The 23,328-nt window shown below is 37.5% G+C and overlaps 1 protein-coding gene across 19 annotated transcripts in view; it reads right to left on the bottom strand.

The window, feature by feature from the left end:
- Positions 1 to 521: 521 nt before the first annotated feature.
- PTGFR (prostaglandin F receptor) overlaps positions 522 to 23,328 on the bottom strand; it is a 102,943-nt gene continuing 80,136 nt past the window's right edge. For 4 of the 19 annotated variants that reach the window (XM_038183105.2, XM_038183099.2, XM_038183102.2 and 1 more), the window contains 4 exons: positions 20,952 to 21,176; positions 19,696 to 19,797; positions 18,276 to 19,123; positions 522 to 2,796 (listed from right to left, as the gene is read on the bottom strand). In XM_038183105.2, the coding sequence (XP_038039033.1) occupies positions 2,491 to 2,796; positions 18,276 to 19,064 (1,095 nt within the window). In that variant the 5' untranslated portion in view covers positions 19,065 to 19,123; positions 19,696 to 19,797; positions 20,952 to 21,176 and the 3' untranslated portion in view covers positions 522 to 2,490. Of the gene's footprint in view, positions 2,797 to 18,275; positions 19,124 to 19,695; positions 19,798 to 19,976; positions 20,213 to 20,232; positions 20,433 to 20,546; positions 20,890 to 20,951; positions 21,177 to 23,328 lie in introns of those variants that run through there. The other 15 variants (XM_038183110.2, XM_038183109.2, XM_027463062.3 and 12 more) reach the window with 11 other exon arrangements.

Genomic DNA, 23,328 nt, shown 5'->3' on the forward strand with positions numbered 1-23,328 from the left:
TGTTGTTGTGGTGTGGGGTTTTTGTTTGTTTCTTGTGTTGTTTGTTGTTTATATATAATATATAAACATTTATAATATATAAACATATATAAACATATATATATATATATATATATATATAAATTTGAGACAAAACACTAGCAGCAAAACTAACTTTTTTTTTTTTTCAGGATTCATAGTGTACATGAGACTAATCACAATCCATGTAACATGTTGGCAGCAATTTGAATACAAACACTTCTGTTTGCATTTTCTAAGTATGGATCATCAGAACTTGACCTTGTCTACCTCAGACCACTGATTGCACTGGGCTACTTACATGAAAATGAAGTGTATGAACATTCAGGCCTCCTATTTATATCCTCACTGTCCTCCATTCTACTTTCACAGTTTTTCTGCTGTCAAAGTTGTGAACAGTACTGGTCAGCTTGAATCCACTGTAGGTGGGGGTTGTAGTAAAGCTTATGTTTAGCAACATAGGTTCTCTTTTTGTCATATTAAAAAAATCATAACTCTCAAGATACAGTTTGATAACTTTAATGAGACTCTGCAATTTACATTCAGTATGTTATAGTACACAAAATATAATAAATCACATATACATATAAACTTTTTGTTTGTTTGTTTTACAAGTTAACCATTACGGACTACACAAGCTACATTTATTCACATAACAAAATGGAACACTGATGAGCTTCATTCACTGATCAAACACCTCAACAATTTACGAGCCAACATTTTTCTGCAGCTGCTAAAACAACTATCTTCCTTAAAGAACAAATAATTTATGTCAATAGATACACTGGCATCACATTCTACGAAATCAAAAGGCCAAATTGAGCACTGACTGAATACTCCCAGATTTCAGCAGAACACACAAGAAGCAACAGTGCTGAGCTTATACCAGCATCAAATGTGTACACATTTTATGAACTATGTGATTGACAAAATAAATCACAGACAAATTCTTTAGGGTAAATAAAGCCATTTCATTTCATTACACATTTATTTAACCCATATTTTTTTTAACCTTTTTAAAATAAAAAGGAAATAACTTTTAAAACAAAAAATGAATTATTTAAATCATTTATTATTATTATTTTCTGACTCAAACTATTCTCATAAACAACATGAATTTGTAGTTAGTGAATAGTTTTGGTCTCTCAAACTGTCTTCTTGGTGAATCAATTTTTAACTACTTAGTCCAGATATATCAACAATTTGCAAATGTTGTTACTTGAAGTTAAGTAGGTAAAAATAACATTAGACATTTCTATATGAAAATAATCCTTCTGCTACAAAGTCTCTGATACTGATAATTTTGCTTCTAAAGAAAGTACAGTCACAAAATCCAACACTTCTTTTAGCAGCATTAGAGGTGCAGGGTATAGTCCTGTGTAAAATCCTTGTAATTTTCTGACACCTTCAAATATACTAAATGTACAGAGCACTTCAGACACATACCCTGCAAACACTGAGTATGCAGTTTGCTTTCATAAACAGAAACCACAATCACAGCGCAGTTCCCTGTAGAGCTGCTCATTTGTTCACACAATTATTTCACATGAGACAGACGACCTTTTACAAATGGAGCCTTACAAAGGTACCCCTTATGAGCATTTCAATATACATATTAGGAAAACCCTTCAAGAAATTTTCTTCAATTTAGGAAAAAAAAAAAAAAAAAAAAAAAAAAAAAGCCCTACTCTTTATACAGGCTAACCACAGCTTTATTCTGTTAATTTCAACAAAATGTATTGAAAAGGCTTAAAACTCACCGATAAAACAAAAAATGTAACTGCAAGCAAGCTGAGTTGATCTGCTTCTAACTGTGTTCCCACAGGGAACCTAAAATTTTATCAGTGATTGGAAAGGAACACTTACACTGATGATGTTTGCAGCTCTCCCAAATATTCACGCAAGGGTAAATAATTAGGAGATCAAGTCAAGGAACCAAGCAAACTAGATCATTTAGTACACTGGCCAGAAGCAAAACATCTTTCTACATTCAACTGGAAAATTCCTTGCTTATAAGCAAAGAATACCCTTAGGTAAAAGGATGATACACTTTACCCTAGGAAGCAGTGACTTTGCAAAGGATTTGGGGGTATTACTGGTAGGTAAAGCTACCCCCTTTAAAAAAACACCTTGGAGATCATTTTCTCACTTTTATATTTTCTTAAGAATCCTGCTAAGGTAGAGGACTCGGTAGGGGTCACTATAAGGAACCCTGTTCACTTTAGTACCTGGAAGTGAAAAATCCAGGATGATCTATCATTCTACAACCAGTTTTGGAAGGGATGTATGCTAAAGTGAATTAAAACATTCAAGCATATCTGTTGGAGTAACAATGTCAAACTGGTAAGCAACAAGAGCAAACCACTTACAATTTAAAACAAATGCCAAACCACTGAGCCTTAGAATTCATTGTAAGGTATTGCCCGTGTATGAGCACTAATTCCATCATCTCTTCTTACACCATAGTTAACTTTATTGCCCTGTAGAACTGAGTGGCTGTAGATTTATTTGTTTGGAACTTACTGGTGACTCAGATATTGCTGCAACCTTTAAAGAATTCTTGATGGAGCTGAGCTCCCACATGTGTAAGTTTATGATGTGCATGCCACAACATCCACTCGTGATCTTGTACAGGTTTTTAAGTACAGCTTTCCGGAGAAGAATGTACACCCAGGGGTCTAAAATCTGATTCCATGTTGCCATTCGGAGAGCAAAAAGTATTGTTTCACAGGTCTCCTTTGAATGACTTGCATTTATCCCAATTCTGGCCATTGTCACCTGAAAATGAAACATTTTAAAATTATATAAAAAAATAAAATAAAATAAAATAAAATAAAATAAAATAAAATAAAATAAAATAAAATAAAATAAAATAAAATAAAATAAAATAAAATAAAATAAAATAAAATAAAATAAAATAAAATAAATACATCAAGTGAGCATGCAAATAAGTGAAATAATTTCAACATTATCTCTAATATTCATGCCTTAATAAGACTGATCCAGGGCTGGGTTTTTTCAAGGATAGAGGCCACTGTTAGATCAGGACGTTTTTACAAATGGTATTTACTTTTTCACATTTTCCAAGCCTGCATAAAGAATGCAGCACCTTGATTTTATCAGGAAGATTCATACCTTTTAAGCTGCAACATAACAAATTTTATTTACACCAGAGAAATAAGAGGTTCAGAGGTTTCTAGGAAAATTTAAGCCATGGTGACAAAGACTACCAATAACCTTCTTCCTCCAATGGAGCTACTGAGGGTCTCATTCACCTGTAGAGGCAAAGAAAATGCTGCAACACATGGACAGACATCCACCACCCCTTTAGTTTCCCAGTCCAGCTCAGCAGGATTACTTGTGGCAGAGGATACCCAACAGCTACACCAGCCAAGTACAGCTCTGTAAGCCATGTCTAGCACCCACCTTTGCAGGGCTGCAGCCTGATCTTTGAAACACAAGCCCTACACACAGTACTGGGGCTCCTGCCCCACAGAGACCTCTTTTGTAGACTTGCCACCACTGACGTTTTGTAACCTGAGTTCATGCATGAAGAAAGCCTGACTGTGCAATGCCAGGAATCTGCCAGCCGATGGTAAATTATCTCTCTCTATTATTAATGTTAAAAGCACAAGAAGACTTTTTTGGTAGAAAGATGAAACGTTGTAAGGCTTTCAGTTCCAAAGCATTTAAAGTGATACAGTTAAGTAACTAAGAAATTAGATATTTTACAACTGATGTTATGAGTATACTGATTTATTGTGTGACAAGAGGTAGGGCCAGTCTGTACAAGTGCAGAATACTATTTTCCCAAAGAAACACCAGAGGGGAAAAGAATGAATGAAGAGATAAAGAGAAAAAACTATTGCTTAGTTTTTTTTTGCTAAGCAAACCTATTTTTACTTCTTTAAAATGATTCTCTAGGCCCTGTTTGTAGCTTGCAAGTTACCACATCTAGGTATAAACTTCCATAAGGGAGTAGAGTGAATGCATAAAAGACTGTACTTAGTTAAGGATTTGGTTAAGCATTTCTATATGGACATCTGTCAGGGCAGAGAAGAGAGTCCACAGAATATTTCTAGGGAAGCTGGTAAGACTGGCAGAGGCACAGCTGGGAACCGGTACGAGGAGGAGGAGGAATGTCTGAGCACCATGCCAACACAAACAGCTACAAGTCGGTTCCCTGAATCTGCTTTTCACCCCTCAACCATTGGGTGCATTCCTCTCTGACATCAGCAGACCACCCAAACTTGGACAACTCCTTTGGCTTCTGCACAGGATGCTTTCTCAGGACAGTCCTGCATTTTATTTATTAGAGGTCTAACACCACAAACCAAACTCAGACGGAGTACTCCTTTCTCATGAAAGTAGGACTGGGCAGCAAATAACAGCACAACAGGGTTCAGACCAACATCCTCATCTGATATATTGGGTGCTTGGTTTAATACAGATATCTAGCTTCCTAATCTGCTGCTTGATGTTTCTGTGGGTACTTCAAAATTCCATTTGTTCTTCTTCTCTTGCATTCTGCAAACTTAATAAATGCCAAATCCAAATGAATTAGAATTCATTTGGAATTAATTTCAGTGCCTGGAAGAGGAAGCAGCAGAAGTGGCCATTTAAGAGTAGCTCCATCTGCAATTTGAAAAACTATCGTCATCTTACATGTTTTCTAGGAAACTTGAGAGATTGCTTTCTATTTAGTATTTGTCACCTCTAAATGAATCTATTCATTTTCTGTTCAACTTGCTGGCTAAACATAAAGTCCCTCTGTTTTGATTATGTATTACCTTAAAGTGCTATCTAATGATAAGAAAATTTGATACATAATTTTATGGATTCTGATAAGTGGATAAGCTTCATCCAGGACATTTAAGTCACTTCTTGTGAATACTGGATGTGCACAAAACAATGTATTTGAGTACATGTAGAAAATAGAAACTACAGCTTATTTACATAGCTAATGATTAAGCAAGTCAGCTGTGAATCCCAGTACTGGAAGTATCGAGATAAAATGTTAACAAAAATTTTGTTTCATACAGTAATTTTTTTCTAAAATTATTTGGGAGTGTAATTCAGAAAGTAGAAACTGTTTCCTTTTTTATTTCTATCACTAAAATCAATAGAAAATATTATCCCAACTTTTTAAGTTCTGTGAGGCTGACATTTCTATGTAGGCCTGGAATAAGACAGAGAATCTCAGTCAAGCTCCAAGCATGGGTGATTCCTAAGTATTTTTATCCTAAAACACTTGTGCCAGAGCAGCAGCTGTGACAGAGATGTCACCATCACATCATCTCTGGGTATGAAGTGAAATAGCTTTTCTGTTCCTTCAAGCAACTTGCACTGTCCTGGGAGCTCCTCCACATCTGAGATAACACATAAGACTCCAGTCAAATAAAGCCGACTGCACACAAAGAGAGGAGAAAGAGGGGAACACGTCTTGCTACAGCAGCTTTTCTAAAAAAACATCTGATGATTTGTAGAACAAACCCTAAACTCTAGCTGAAGAGGGTTAGAATGGAGCAAGGTCAATATAAATTATTTATATCACACTTCCATATTCATCCTTATTTAATTTCACTTTCAAGTCATTTTAAAACTATGAATGATAAAAAGGCTTAATACACTACCATCTCTTTAAAGTGTTTCACTGAATCAAAACATTCAGACAGTCTGTATTTGCTCCCTGGGTGCGAGAAAGTTGTTACTGAACTGGCACAAGTCACCAGCTCAGGAATGGGGACCAGAGCTTGCTGCAATGCTAAACCAATTTATGAGAGCAGGACCTTCTCTGAAGGCACAGAAATGTATTATTTCTTCTTATTTGACTAATACCACTCAATAATTAGTTCAAAGTGGAGAAACCAATTCAAATAATGATGTGCTTTTCTCCTTTCCTGCAGGTCCATCAGGTTAGTATGATTAAGGAATTGTGTTGTTTGTAGACAGCAGTACGCAAGTGGGAAGAAGGAAGAGGCACAACAGGATAGCATCACATCTGGTTGCCTTTGATCTCTACAGCTGACTGTAATATCCATGCAGATCCAGCAGCATGACTCAAAAAGTTAATCCTGGGATGGTAAATAATAAATGTAACTCATGACATTTTCTAACATATTTAGAACTGTAAAAATCCAAATAGCATTTTGCTGAGTTATACAATGTTTATATGAATACAGCTGTAATACTTCTCCCTGGCTTATGGAAAAAAAAAAAAAAAAGTATCACATGATATAACCAATACAATTATACAATTCAAAAACTTTCTTCAGGAAAGTAACGATGAAAGCATCAGTGAAACACATTGACTTTTTAAACCAAGGCCCGCTTGTAAGACATAAAGTTACTCTGACTCATGTTGGTCTTTGCTAGTTTAAGGTAAGACCTGAGAATTCCCTATCCCTATAAATAAATATAAAGAAGTCCAAATTTGTGTCAGGCAAGGACTTGACATTAAACTTCTCCATTCTTTTTTTTTTTTTTTTTTTAAACCTCTTAGGTTTCACTAAAACTAAAGCTTACTTTGCAGGTTCCAAAAAGTCAGATGGAAAAGTTTTAAAAACATTTTGAAATCATTGACTTCTACAACTGCATCTAGCATCAGAGAACTGTCACTTCCCTTAGAGACAGAGCTCAGTGCAACAAACTTAAAAAAAAAAAAATAAATAACTCCAGAGTTTCACACCACTCTCCAAATATAAACAGCATGTCTTTAATTTCCCTTCCAATTGGATTTCAATTAGATGAGAACAACTAACAAACTAAATGGCAGTGTTGCTTAGTCACATTCCTGTTAGTACTCAAGGACAGCCAGTCAAAACAAGAAGCAGACTTTAAAGCTAGTTAGGAAATAAGGCAAATTGTAGAACTACTTTGATGCACTTCAGCTCATAAGCTCTAAATCCATGTTCTATCCTTGACTTCAGGAAATTGGATAAAAAACAGTCACCAAGAGATTGATACGGAAAGCAGAGCAGACAGGCAATTCTTGTTATTTGCAAACAAATATCAGAAATTCTCTTCCCCTGTAGGTCAACCTCTAGTCTCCATTTCTCTGTGGAAACCTTGCAGACCCTCCTAAACCTCTTCCTCTTTCTTTGGATTCCAGTTAAAGCATTTCTGAGAATTTCCATCAATGTAAGGAAGTCCATTTTTTTTTTCAGAGTATTTGCAGAGTACTTTTATCACTGCCATCAATGCCGATGTTGAACCCAGAGGTGCACATCCCCTTCTCCTAAACCACACAGGTGGTATTCTGACTGTGTTCCTCTCCATGGATACAAAAGCATATTTAATTATAACAAAATAAAAATAGTAAATAATAATAATAATAATTTTGAACTTCCAGAAGTTTTTGGAACTTCCATTATTCATACAGGCACACAGGACACTGTGGATGTTTGCTATCCAGAAGCTCAGCTCCATCTGACTTTGCTCTATAATCACTCCTTGCTGAAGACATTCAGTTCTTCTGGGCTTTCCACTCTCCTCAATCAGGCTCAGGTCTGCAGACTTACAAGTTTATCACATTCTATTACTGTGCCATTAGAGTCAGTGGGATAATTTCTCCATCTGTGTTTTTACAGTTTCATGCAAAATGTTTATGTATGACAATATAATTTCTGAGTAAACATTTGGAAACATCATTTGAAATGAGATTTTTATGTATGCAAGACTTTATCAAAATTACTGAACAAAATATAAAGTGCCATGACATTATACTCACTCTTTATATTTTATTAACTGCCTTTGGCATGATCATGTCCTATATAAGGCAAAAATGCAATTATGAAGTAAGCCTCATAAAAAGAAGGATTTTTGGTGTGCACAAGCTAGAAAGCATTAACTGAAATTTGAGCTTTTATTTTCTGACAACTTTTCCTTTGGAGGCTGCATCTGTTTTACAGTAATATATATTCAGCTTGGGCTCGAACAAAAGATTCCAGGCCACTTCTTCATTTCTCCAAAAGAATCCAGATAATTTCAATCTGGGATTGATGGTTCTTTTTCCTTCTCTCCTTTCCTCCTCCTCAAAATTACAAATATTTTGTTTCAACTATCTGACAATGTAATTACTCTAGCAGCTTAATTGATTAACTTATCTGAACAGAGAGAACAATGAATATGGATAGGGAAAAGTTTAGCACCGAAAAGAGTAAAAGAAATAATGAAAATTATTAAAATATTATTATTATTATAAATAAATAATAATTTTAATAATAATTTCGTTATTATTAAAATAATGAAAAATTAAATTTCACTTCATAATGAAAAGACATAGTATCCATATCAAAGTCAAATAAACAAGCTGTTTCTTGAGCTGCATATTTTAAAGCTACAAAAAAGCCTGCCTCCATAGGGCAAAGAATGTATTGCTGCCTAACAAGACATATAACAAAAATCTCTTGCACAGAAAGTACATTTTACAGATAAAATGAAAATATTCTTTACTCAGTAACACTGGAACTTTACAGGACAACTGCTATGTCTTCTGGGACCAGAAAACAATAGAGTATTTCTAATAAAGACCATCCTGAGGGGAAAAAAAAAATCTAACAAAATAAGTATTTAGAGTAAAGACTATATGTATTCAAAATCCAGCCATTATTCCATTAGGGTCAATTGGGAAAAGCTTCAAAGCCAGGAACTAGCATATCACTTCTTTTGTACTCTCTGCTTTTTCAGGTTTTCACATGCATTTGGAAAATAATCACATTTTTATTGGTTAAATAAACATTCTGTTTTGGAAGGAAGGAAGGAAGAATGACAACACAATATTGTGGAGGAGGGAGACAGTTGTGTAAATACAGAAATATGAGACAGTATACAACCTATAGGAGGAAAAAAGAGCTGCAGAGGTTCACAATTATAGAATGAATTCAGCATTTAACTACTGTAATGCACAGGATCAAATCCGTGGCTTAGAAGCGGACTGACGTTTCAAACATTACTGCACTGTTACTTTTGTCTAACAATCCAAGAATTAGGATAAATTCTCCAAGGATTCCTTGGACTCATCACTCCATGGTTTCAGAGGAATGGCATATACACACAGGCTTTCAAGGCAAATACCACTAAAACAAAAGATACCCATACATACTAGAAGCATGGTAAGAAGGGATTCCACAGTGAGTCAGTCACACCACACAGTGGCCTCTTCACCTCTTCTAGAGCTCAGACATGCAGTGGCATTGAAGTGTCATTATGCCTGCAATACCTCAAGTAATGACAAATCTAAGAAAGAAATGAACTTGTCTACCAGTTAAGTTAGACCTTCAGGTTAATAGTCTGAGAAACCATGGTGCTGATTACACAGGTGTTGGGGAAAAGAAAAAAAAATGTTAACTTGTAATTATATTTTATGCGTGTTTATGTTTACAATATATAAAGCATATCCAGTGGAGAAAAAATAGATCTTTTTAAATACGGACTGGAGTACTAGTTGTTTAATGACTTGTACTATCTGATTTGCAATATTTGCAGATCTGGCTGGAGGCAACAGAAGATGTGATATGTTCCCTTATTCCTATAAAAAAATATGTAACTTTACTAAAGCAACTTATTCTATACACATGTATCTCTCTGTAGAAGTGCACTGACAAGCTATGAACTGAAATATCAGTGCTAATGAATTAGTATTACATTTACCAAGTTGGAAAGTTTAATTTTGAATATTTTTATTTTTAATTTTGGCAAATAAATTATAAGGGATTTCTGTGCAGTTGGATGACCTTTAAGGTGGAGATAGAAGAAAAAAAATCAATTCTCCATTTAAGAGTAATTTATTTCTCACTACTTCTGCAAACCCACGCTCCTGGTAAACATACATGACTATTCAGTACATTCATTTATATTTCTAACACACTAATATATTGCAAACCCTAAAACAAATTGCTATCACTTATATGGACCCTTACCTACTTCCTGCTTCATCTCCTTGTTTTAACACCATTCTGCACACTGAGGAAGATGGGAATGCAGCTGTCCACATCTCCACTGGAACAACAGTCTTCCTCCCCACATCCTCACATCTTAATGTTGGTCATAACTTGGGTGCTGAGGTTGGTCACAGGCAGACTCGCTACATCCTTTACATCCTCACTCCCGTAACTTCGGGTTGGCCATGCCACACAGGCACAGTGAGCTAGCATGCGGTTCAAGCCACCTGAGACAGCTGGCAGCACACAGGTCTGGGATGGCAAGCAGCTGGAGATCAGTCATTAACTTCTGGTTCTCCGGTGACAAATTCTTAGTGTCTGGGAATCTACTAGTGAGGCCCTATTTTCTTTAAAAACTGTTTTGGACATATTTCACAGCATCTGAAGCTTCAGCTTCTTGCAGGCAATCATGTAGAAACAGCTCCAGAGCTGTTGAAATCTATGCTTTGGCACACACAGCTCTTCATGGGGTTCATAAAAAAGAAGCACTAAGAAAGAGCTTAGAGCTGCTCTCCATTCCTCTCCTGCTCTGTTTGCAAAAGATAAATAGGAATCCTTCAGCAAGAGGCAGTGCTTTACCTCCAAGACAGCTCAGGTTCATTCACCTCATCAGCAGTTTCACCTCATTCAATAGGAGAATAAATCCAAAAGAATGAACTGCAATTCCTCAAACTTCACTGTAACTACTGGTGTAAATGATTTTGGCAGTGTTCTGCTACCTGACCATTATGATATGTAAGATTCACAGATCCCAACATGGTATTGTGCTCCTCTTCTGTGAACTGTAGGCACTATACATGCATACACCTTCCTTCCTCAGGGAGTTTATAACCTAAGTAACCAGCTGTAACTTAGCTATTTCTGAATATTGAAATGTAAAATTTAAGTCATAAGAGCAGGTGAAAAAAGAATGAAAAGACCTGAATTAGAATTGCTCTATTTTCAAGCTAAACAGCCTATTTCCCAGAAGTGGATCTGAACAATGCATTCTCTCAGACATCAACAGGTTCTGTATCGCTACTGAGTTTGCAGAAGTAGTGAGTGGGTTTGCAGACATAGTGAGAAATAAATCACTCTTAAATGGAGATTTGATGTTTTTTTCTTCCATCTCCACCTTAAAGATCATCCAGCTGCACAGAAATCCCTTATATCCCAATATTATATCCCAATAACTTATGCTAGAAAGCATATATAATCACCATGAAGAACTTTAGATCTTGAATTAACACCATAATAGCACAACAAATATCTCACAAATACAAGAATGTATATTGGACACTGAAGTCTGTCCTGTTAAACCTGGTGAGTACAGAAGAGTTTCTGGAGTTTTTCCATGTGAGTATACATGTCCCAGAGACTTTTCAGCAACAAGTTTACCATTTAAAGGCTTCTGATAGTCAGGAGAAAGACCTTTCCTAAAATAACAATCCAAAAATGGTTATGCAGTGTATGATATTTTCCAAAAACGGTTATGCAGTGCACGATATTTTCAAGCAAGAAAGGCCTGAATAAGTGTCATACCTAAGAAACAGAAACAATCCACTCATATCAAACAAAACTGGAAAGTATCTCAGATTGACTTATTTTTCAGTATCAATCACAGCATCTGAAAACTTTAGTAACCGAATAAAGAAGGGGAGGTTAGGAATAGTAATTTGGCTGAGGTTTTCAGAATTTGATTTTTTGAGATGGCAACTTGCAAATTAAAAAAAATAAAAATCTGTGATAGTCACTGACATCTATCTGGAATTAAATGTTTCCATTTTAAACTTCATGGTTTAATACTGTATAAATAATATGAACTTAAAAATCAAGCCGCAAGCAATTTTGAACGCAAAACAGTACCCCGTTGTTTTGAAAATGCAATGTTTTCACACAGTTGGAATCCTGCCTTCTATATTTTATCTCTCTAAAGCAAACCAACCTCATTGCATTCTGATAGCATTGCATTTTCAGAAGAAGGCTTTACATAAGTTTTTCTAAATAGCACAAGTAAACATAAATAACAAAAACTATAATTATGCTTCTCCAAAAGTCTCTAGTAAAGGACAATCTGTCAGCCTCAGCTCTTCTTCCTTTCCTCATTCCCATCCCTACCACAGGACAATATGCTGTCTACTTTCCTTTTCTTCTCCAGAACTTCTTTATTGTTGAGAGAATATTTCAGCAGCTCAACTCCCTGACTTCTGCGAGAAGGAGGTAAACATTTATATTTGCATTACAAACATAGCCACATTTAATACATTTTCTAAGTGTCTATAATAAACTAAGCCTCAGCCCACAGTTAAAAACATTTTTAAAAAATGAATCATAATTCTCAGAAAGGCAAAGACCTTAACAGCTCTACAAACTGTAAAAGGTGAACACAGGCACAGACCAACTCTGAACACTGAAATAGTAACTTTCAAATCCAGTATCATTTATGTGGGCATACTCTTCAGTATGACGACTCTTCAGTGTTCCTTTTCCCACAATCTCATTAATCTCTAAATCAGCAATTTATTCCAGAATATATTTTGGGCCAGAATGTTTGGAATGGCACAGTAACATTTCAGCGATACAACCCTGAGTATCAGAAAGTCATTCAGAAAAACTCAAGCAAGAATAGTAATTGAACTTGCACAGTGTTAAGACATACTGAAAAATTTGGCAAGCAACTAAAACTTCACAATATCAAGGAGAGTGAGAGCCCTTATCCTAGCATGTGGTATGTTTTTTCCCTGAGATTGTAACTTTTACAATGGCATTCAAAGCTACAAAATTAGCTGAAAGTTTTTTAGAGTATCTCCTTCAGTCTTCAGAAACAGATGACTGAAAATTGAAAGCCTAATTTATTCTTCCAAAGACGACTCTCTTTGTTCACAGTGCCTGTGCAGACACAGCAAGCTCATAGTGGCTGCAGCTTTGACCAGCAACTTATATTGCCAGTGGCTGTGTAAGACAGAGTGCCCGCACAGCAGCCACCCAGGAGATCCAGCAAGCTGTCCCATGCACAGCCAATAGGCAGTGCACGGACCTGCATCTTGGGACTTGTGTGTGCTGCTGCTTGGCCGCATTTCCCAATTATGAAAATCACCAGCCAGAGAGCACAAGAGAACTTTTATGTAAATATTTTGTTGTGGAGATGATACAATTAGAAATAACTGAAGGCAAACACACAGCATTAATAAAGCAACAAGCCTCTATAAATGATCTCCATTATGTATATAATTACATGTAAGTATAAAGGAAATTCAAACTGACAATTTATAAGAGAATAAGGGGCACTTCAAGGGTAACATAGGTATAAGCTCCTACAGTAGTGTCACTGTGCATGTATAGATATGGCTACACATAAAAAATATTAAGATGAGATGCACAGAGGATTGCCATGTACAGCAAAGTGTTTTACACTATATGTAACTATGTGGCCTAGAATTCAGTTAGTATAAAACCTGCAACCCATCAGCCTCCTTTATCATGTATCAACCCTGAGCTTGTCTCAGCACCTGAAATACCTGGTGGAGCGACTGGGGCTGTGAGGTCAGGGTAAGGATATTGCACCAAGAGCTAATTAGCACAGCACTGCCCTTCTTGCCTCCTCCAGCAGCATGACCGCTAAGGCTGGACACCTAGGTTGGACTGATTCAAAAAAACAGAAACTAAATGAAGCCCTACATGCACAACCACCAAGCCTCATTGCATATGACAATCTGAAGACAAGAACTCAGAACAAGTTTAGAGAAAAGCAACTAGAATAAAAAATTGGAAAGGTAAGAGATGACATGAGAAATGATGGCTAGAAATTAATCTAGGCAGTAAAAAAAAAAAAAAAAAAGCAACTGACTAAGAGCTGATATAATCATATGAAATAAACAGCTGAAATCTTAAAAAAAAAAAAAAAAAAAAAAAAAAACAGGAGCAGCTATTTTTTGAGTTAGAGGGGAGGTAAAACTAGAAAGAAATGATTCAGGTAGTTGCATAGAAAAAAAGATCTTAACAAAAATAATTTAAATTTAAAGGTAATACTAATTTTCTCAGGCTATGTTCCAAACATGAAAAAGAATTTTCTCCATATCATAATTTATTCCTGTAGACAAATTCACTCTTAAATAAACCCCTCCTGTCTGTAATTACAGCAAATTCACTTTGCTTCCCCAGAAACAAAACTTAAAATGTGTTTATCCCCTGAGCCCCACAGAACTTGATGTACGAAAGTCAGAATCTGCTGATGTGAACGTAGCTCCAAAACCAAGCTGTTTCATGACAGGCCAGACATCAAAACACTGCCAAAGAATCGGATTTATAAAACAATCTGTTTCATCAGCAATGCTTGTCACAAAACACTCCAGTGCAGCTATTCGCTTTGGGAATCCAAGCCCTAGGAACTACATCTATCCAACAAAATTCATGTATCCTTAGCAAAGGACTAAGACTAGCAAGGATGAAAAAACGATTGCTTACTACACAGAGAGGTTGATGTCACTATCTTCAGAACATATTTTCCTGGAATTACCCATCACAAAGCTAAATGATCTGGACTGTTAGAATAAATGTGCCTCTATGAACCACTGACCACACGGACTATCAGAAAACTCATGAATTTCACTAGCTGTTCTGTGTCAGTTTCCTGCCCCTTTCAACTCCTCAAAAGGAGATAAATGTTTCCCTGTAAAGGAAGAAACAGGTTGGTAACTCCCAGCCAGCAGATCCCTCACTGTCTGCATTTAAGAATTATGGAGGAAATTAAGGAGTAACGTTGACTCTGTGGACATTCCTCTTCTCACCTTGGTATTCCATTAAGGAAAGATTCCCACTCAATGGAAGAAAACTTGAGAAAGCTGTCTGTTTTGAGATGCAAACAACACAAGAGAAAGCTTCAGAAAATAAATCAGAAGGAAATCCCTGTCCAACAGGCCCAGCCAGAGATCTGCATGATCCAGACAATGGGCTCCATTTCTGAAAAATACTCTAGATCTCCAGGAGTCTTAAAACAGAGGTGGTGATAGATTATAATATATTTTTACATATAATATTAAATTATATTTAAATATGAAAGTACTTAAATACCAAAACATCAAAACAAGTTAATCACCACTGAACAGGGGCAGAAGTCAAGCTCAGTTTCACACCAGACACCATAAAGGACGATTCGGGGTCTAATGTTATTTAAAGGTGATTTTAGCACAGGGCAGTGATTGAATACATAGCTCCACTTGAAAAAAATACATATAAAATAAAATGTAACAATAAAGAAAATAGGCACTGGATTACAATATTGGATAGAATTTTGGTAGCCGTGCACATATGAAAATCGACAACACCAGACTAGATTAAAAACAGAAGGAAAATAAACAACCCAACCCCCCGTCAGATGGCGAATCACACCAAATAAATCTAAACTTTTGTATCTGCAAACCACATGTGGCATAAACTGTATTGCCTTCCTCTGCTTTCTCTTCCAAATGTTTGTTTGATTTCTAATAGCTTTGGTTAGATTGAGGCAGTTTACTCTCAAATAAGGTTTTATTGTACATAAACAATATATGTATATAAACGTATTTTATTATAGATGACTCCATTTGTGGAGAGCATGGGTAGAATTCTCAAAGATTGACATTGACTTCTAGATTTCACGTTGAGAAAAAAATCATATAAGCAAATGGATGTAAAATTAACATGTATTTAGATACTTTGAAAAATAATTGCAACTATGGATGCCTGATCATATTTCTTTCAAGAAATACTTATATAGGGATATGCTGAATAAATTATGGAATCTAAACCATTCATTTCACAAATCAAAACCCTGAGAGATTTCATATAAATAGAATGTGTAGATCTGGATCAGCAACCCACCATAAACTATATGCCTTAACAAATTCTAGATCTCTGCTGTAGTAGGTTCTTGGCAAAACTTTTTTCCACTGAATCTGCATGCTCCACTCCTGTCCAGTAAAGCTTGCTCTGATGGCACAGTGTTTACAATTCTCTTTCTATTCAGTGATCAGAATGCTATCAAAACCAAGTAAAATTTGTAATTCAGAGACTTAGCTATGATGCATACTCTACGATCCTAATAGCTAAGAAAGGTAACACCACAAAGGACTTGCTCACTGTTGTTGTATTTCCCAGACTTTCCAACTCTATGACTAACACTTTGTTTGCTTCCTTCAAACTTTGTTTCAAGATCTAAATCCAACATTATACTGACTTTTTAACTTCTCATTTCTAACATATTTTTCCATACTGCCAGGATAATTTTAGTGATTTTTGGCTCATCTCATTTAAAGAAATCTAGAAGCAAAACACTGAGAGCCTGCAATGCACAGAGTGCCAGAAATTTGCACCCTGAATTTATACAACACCTGATGAATAGACCAAAGTTGCTAGTATATCACCTTCATCTGCAATACTTTCTCAAAAATTACCAAGTACAAAATTAAGCAAGAAGACATTCACAGGTGTATATCAATAGCTGATTAGAACATCAAACTCTGAAACAGCTCTGAAAAAAAAGATGTGCTGGTATAATAATTCATTGTCGACTACAACATAGATGAAGACCAATACTTGTAACATGTTGCACTGTGATTTTATTAAAGATCGTCAAGATTTAAAATATATGGTTTTATAATTAATAAAAATTGAAAGGTATAAAAAAATTACCAAAACCAAACTGCGTAGCTGCAATTCTGTGTTCCTTCAAATGTTGAACAAAATAACTCTTTTGAATGAAAAACAGCCATAGCTCTTTTGACAAACAAAGTGCAACCTTTAAGGATAATTATTTTATAGGAAAATAAATGTCAGGGGAGGATAAAATACTGTTTTGCCATGAAAAGTAAAGCCACCCCTTGAGTAACTTTTTTTTGATAACCTAACCATTCTGTGGCTTGCCACAGACGAATTTCAGAGTATTGGAAGTTACTGGAAGAAAGCTCATTACGTAAGTTTTCTGCACTGCTCAGATGACTTTGTTTATCCTGTGTATTCAAGAGTCAGGACACTGACAAATGCTAACATGAATTTAAACTATGTTGTAGAGCAAGTCTAGAAAAATCAGCAGAGAAGCAGGGGCAATTCTGTTGCTGTTCAACACGAGTGACAGAGGTTTTGTGCATTTCAGAGAGGCAGACATATCCCAACACTCACCTTCATGTCCTTGGTACTGGGTTAATTGGCTACTACCTGCCAGATATACCCAATTGCTTCAGCTAAGCCATTATCAGTAGCTAATTTAGAACCAGTTCAGGTACCTCCACACTATACTATAGCCAGTCAGTAGATGAGATACAGCTGGAGATGATTTTGATCTCAAATTTAAATTTCTATTTTTGTAAATCTGTAACTAAATTTGCTCCTCGTTCACATCAGAGGAAAACTATGGGACACTGTTTCTAGGAAACAAAATTAAGATTTAATATTACTTGTGACTTAGCCTCTCTTACTCTAGCAAAAAAAAAAAAAATCAAACTGCTTCAGTCACGTTTACTAGAGTAAACAGTCATTTTTCCATACCGCCTTCATAATGCCATCATACCACAGAAGCCGTCAAATTCTTTCCCGTATCATAATCCCATTTCCTTTAACACTACTCACTGACAGAGCACACAGTATCCCGAGCAACACTTACCACTTTGGAAGAGTCACAGCATTTACCAGCAAGCAGTCCTAAGTTACAACCAGGACAGCTGAGAAAGAGCTCTAAGTGCACAGAGAAGTTTTGCCCATGATCTATCCAGATTATAAACCCAGCTTGATTAGGTCTAAACCAAATTTTTACATTAACCCACTGCCAACCCTGTATTTTTTAACATAACTCTTAAACAAAGTTCTTAATATCCCGCTAACAGAGTGGAGGATTTTTATGTTCTGAACTGTTATCTTCTGTAACACATTTCGCAAGTAGCAGTAAACTGTAATAATAACAATGAATAGACTACCATAAATAAGAAAAATGATAGGAAGACTAAACAGAATTACCACTCCAAGATTTCACTGAATTTTTGGCCAACCTCAATATTTGCTTTAAGTTATTCTACCACCACTCTGCTACCACTGTCTGCTTCACAGCACTGGAAACACAGCCTTCAGAGTCCCTGCACATTTTGTTTGTTCAATCTATTCTACTCTTGATCAGAAGTGAGGAATAATTATTATTTTTGTTATAGATGCATAGGTACATATGTCACGGGCAATATGCTGTAAAATTAATACATTAAAATGTGAATGGATCTGTTATCGCAGCTAAAGCACCTTTAAACCTGGAGATAAAAAGTATAAGTTTTAGACAGTGATGTGCATTAAAAATTGGCAAACACATTAGGCTCTTACCAGGAATGGACTCCAGCAAATGCAAGAAACACACATTATAGCCAAGAGCTGAATGATCATTTCAAAATGATGAGATCTGCCTTGTCTTTGTTGACTTTTAAATTTGACCCTTAAGAGGGTAATTCCTGTGACAGCATTGCACAAGAATGAAATAGCAAGGGCCAGTAACCCAAGGCAAGAAAAAAGTAAGAGATAAAATCTGTCTTCCCAGTCCTCAACATGTTCTGTTTTATAGAAGCACCAGGTCCTCGATGCTTGAATTTGATAGTCTCTAAACCTAAGAATAGGCAGCAAAGCTATAAGAACAGCAAAAAGACATACCATAGTCAACATCATTTTCACATGTTTAGAAGTCATTTTTGTAGAATGAAATATTGGCTTAGTGACTCCAATGCAACGTTCAACAGCCATCACGCTGCCCAGGAAGAGCGGGCACAAACCAAAGAAAACCATGCAGATGCCAAAAACGCTACAAAGAATGTTGGACTGGTTAAATCGAATCCAGTCTTTGTCCGACGCATACACAAACACTGCAATGGCTCCGTTGATGAGGTGGCCAAAGAGATCTGTGATGACCAAGCCACTAGCAAGAAGCAAAAAGGATGCTTTTGATTTCTGTCTAAATCTCTGGTATGCTTTCATGAGAATTGCTATTGCAAGACTGTTGGACAAAATTCCCACTGTCATGAAGATTATTGAAAAGAAAACCGAAATCTTCTTCTCCGTGTGGCAGGTTGTGTTTTTTAAGATTCCAAATCCAGCCAGCCCAGGTGATTTTGAACTGTTCATGGTTAGGAGAGGAGAGGTAGTGCTCAAAACATTTCAGCAGTCTTGCAATCAAAAGGCATCTGTAATATTAAAAAAAAAAAAAATACACACAGAGTGTAAGAGGCATGCCACTGTTCCAATGACATTTGAAACAGAAAATCCATAATGTTAGTCTGTGGTACGAATCTAATTTTCCTGTTTTCTGAGCGATATGATATATCATCATATTTTAGTGCAGCAGCCACAGGATAAAACAATTATCTGCACACATGATACAATATAAGTGTAGTTTACAGTATTTTCTGCAAGCCTATTATGCAGATAATGTATGCCATATATATAATGCACATGTACATGTAATCCGAGAAATCATCAATACATTACTGTGGTTAAACTACGTATATAAAGAAATGTTTTTGTAACATACTCCTAGAATGAAAACATTTATCAACCCAAGCACAGTCAAAAGTGAAATACTCCAACTAGAGTGTTATGAGATGCTAATCACACTCTGTTTTTCTTCCCTCACTGTTAAGCATTTATTTTCAAAACAATGTCCCAACATCTCCCAAGTAATTCTCCTCTCACAACTCAACATCTTAAAGCTTTAACATAACCGGTCCTGAGGTCCCCAGCTTGCTCGCCGAATTACCAGTGTGCACCGCAGCCGACCTCTGATACCGAAGCCAATTCTGCGAGCTACTTTACGCCTTATCTCCCATCTCTACTCTCAGGACATTCCTGATGGCAAAAACTTCCCACGCAGAAAGGAAAAAAAAAAAAAGCAGGCGTTAGTAAGGCAGCGAAGTATCTCAGTTACTGAGCCAGTCCGACGAAGCCGGCTAAGCCCACGCCACCCGCGTCTCCGGCGTTAAAGGCTGCTCAAGGGGGGTGCAGCCGGCAACCCCCCAGCCCAGCGCCTTCCTCGCCTACCTCCCCGCAGCGCCCTGCCAGCGTGGCGACAGCGCTGACAGAGGTGACAGAATGACAGCAATGACAGCGGTAACAGCGAGCCTCCCGAGCACGTGGAAGGGCTGCTCCCACCGCAGCGCCCCTTCGCCCCCAGCAGCGCCTTAAGTGCGCGGCGCCCCCGGGCGGGGCGAGCCCACCACGCCGGGCACCAGCGCCACAGGCAGCCCCGGACACCGACACCGCCTCCCCGCCGTCCCCGACACCGACTGCTGCGCACCGCTCCCAGACGATCCCGGTGCCGATCCCGGTCCCGGTCCCAGTCTCGGTGCCGGTGCTGCCGCCCCTCACCTCCGTTCCTTGGTGCCGGCAGAGGCTCGGCGGAGCAGCGCGGTGCCCCCCGGCCCGCCGCCGCCGCCGCCGCCCGCCCGGCGCCGCCCGCCTCCCGCCCTCCCTCCGCCTCCCCTCCCGGCCTCCTTTCCCTCCTTCCCTTCCTCCCAGCAGCTCAGGGTTGCAGTTTCCCAGCCCCTCTGGGCTGCTCTGGCAGCCCCTGCTCTCGTCCGGGCACCGGGAGCCCCTCGGCTCAGGCCTCACCCCTGTGAGGCTGCGACCGGCCCCCAGGTCGGAGCAGGGCAGATGGAGGAGAGCGGCCCTCCTGCGCCAGCCAGCACGGAGCAGGTGCTGCCTCGCAGTGCCCCGCTGCAGAGAGGGCTCCGGTGACGGGGACCGGGCTGCCTTGTTATGTCACAGCACCAGGGGACGAGGCCACGCGGCAAGATCACCACAGGAGGTGTTGCCAGCAGTGCTGCAGCCACAGCAGCAACAGCTCATGGGGCAACCGACTTCTGTTACCAGTGAGGTGTCCCTTCACTTTCCACACAGTTCTTCCCAACCATCCCTTTAACCGGTGCACAGGGAGCTCAGGAGGGGGCAGCCCCCGGGAAGTCGGCCATGGGATGCAGATGTGCACATCACAAAACACACGGCCCTCACACCCACCAGATCACGCAGAGCTGACAGTGTTCCTGGGGGCATTTCTCCACTGGTGCAATATGACATCAACATGGCCAGATGAGGAGTTAGTGACGAACAAGATCCAAGGGTTCTTGGTTTCACATCACATACTCAGCTTGAAGTTACAGATGACTTCTAAGTTCTCTTTCATCTATCCATGTCCAGAATTACCAAGCAGGCCTGAATGGGAATCTTTATTGAAAACTCTTACTACAGAAATAAACCAAAATATAAAATTAAAGTCAAAATATAAAATCGAATTGTAATATATTACAGAATATTTCATGAGTAAGAATGATGGAAAATATGTATCTGCTTACATTAAGACAGAGCCTTGATTTGTACTACTGCTAGCTCCACAAAGCAATTGTTTAAAAACGACAAGTCACAAACATGTTAAAGTTTTGCTTTCCTTCATGCCTTGAATACTATGGATACAGTTTGCCTCTGCCTAATTCACCACTGAGGTAATACAGGCCAACTAAAAACATTCTTTCAAATTGTACCTTAAGTCACATACAAAAATAGTTAAAAGCACTATTCAGTGACCTTCTCCCTGAATATGCCTGTACATTTTGGCATCTTATCATGCAACAAGCAAAAAGAAAAAAAAGAAAAAAAAATTGTTCTGTTTGAGACCTATAAATTCCCAGAAGCTCTTTTTTTTTTTTTTTTTTTTAAGATCGCAATAAAATATAAAAACATCTCAAAGCAATTTATTGACATTACATTTCAGAGGAAAATAGTTTATTTTATGTTTCCTCCTCCAGACAGAAATAGAGATGGAGATTTCATACTACAAACAGTTTGCACCATGCCTTTCTTTCCTAGCCAGATTTCTTCACTCATCTCCTAAAATGTGGGGCAACTCCATTTGAAGGGAAGCAATGAAGCTGGTACTTCAAGACTTTGGGAGCCAGAAATTAAAACACCATTATCAAGCCAAAGAAAAGAGCAGAAAAACCTCAAGACAGATGTTTCAGCATGCTGCTAAAATTGTGGTTAGAGTAAGGGGGGGAAAAAAAAAAAAAAAAAAAAAAAAAAAAAAAGACTTGGATAGTTCATCCCCCAAAAAGCTCTAAAGCTCTGGTCTGCCAAAAGGAGGCAGAGTGAAATTTCAGTTGCTGCAGAGATGGTGAAGGAGGATAAGAATCAGTGTTGGGAAAGCAAGTATATAAACTACCCATTTTTTTTTTATTATTATTTTTCAGACAACAGGCACTGGAGATTGCTCCAGCTTCTGTACAGCCTGAGGAGGAGAAATGGCCACAGGCATTATTAAGCATCTGTAACAGTTAGGTGATAACATTACATTGACCAGAGCAGGACATTAATGCAGGACATGTGCCCCCCATAAACATTTCTGAGCTTCTGGCATGAGAATAAGTGAAATAATGGCTTCTGTGATAATTAGGTGCCTTGTGGGGTTATGGATTGGTAGGGTGTTGACTTTGGAGAGTGCTGGAAGACTGAGAACTAATAATGACACCAGCAGAACTAAGCTTTTCATACTGACTGAGGATCAGCTTTCTCCATTTCCTACTACTAGAATTTTGCTCTGTTCGAAAGTTATTAATAAGCAGACATTATAAATGTGGGAGTGAAAATTGCAGTCCTACAAGTCTGAGTCATTTCTTAAACAAAAGTGTTACTAGTTCTTGTTGTACTTTTAGTAGTAATATTTAGTATTCTTAGTATTAGAAAATGAGCAATAATCTACATGTCTGTTTGAGGGGAGTGTTAACTAGGTCTTACAGCAGATTTTCAAAGGCATTGATTTTAAGTCACATACAAGTGAAGAAAAATTCACAGTACTATTCCATGAAACACTTACAATCAATGAACACTGATTTTGCATTAGAAGTTAATTATAAATTATGCCTTGAAAATAGAGGCAGAAAATGAGGTCAGATACATTGAAAGTAATAATGTACATAGTAAAACGGCAACAAGTGCACAATAAAGGGTATATATATATATATATATGTATGTATAAATTTAACAAATAAAGCTTTCTAAAAATCACTGTGTAACTGTTCCATACCTGTTCAAAATTAGGCATAATTTCTGATTAATGTCCTGGCTTTATAATGTTAAGACAAAATTGCAGAATTTCTACCCAAGGTAGAAAATATATATTTTGTAACAACATATTTCACGTACACTATCATATTGGTGTGTAGTTAGACCATATAGCTACATGAAGTACATAATGGAAGTTGTAATATTTCTCTTTAAAAATGTGGTCTTGGGATGCTAGGTCTGCTTGATTTTTTAGAAAAGCGGATAAAATGCATACTCCCAGAATTGTGGCATATTCAAAATACTCATTTTAAAATATGTTAAAACATTTCTATTTTTT

This window comes from Anas platyrhynchos, chromosome 8 (assembly GCF_047663525.1).
Source record: "Anas platyrhynchos isolate ZD024472 breed Pekin duck chromosome 8, IASCAAS_PekinDuck_T2T, whole genome shotgun sequence".
NCBI classification, from domain to species: Eukaryota; Metazoa; Chordata; class Aves; order Anseriformes; family Anatidae; genus Anas; species Anas platyrhynchos.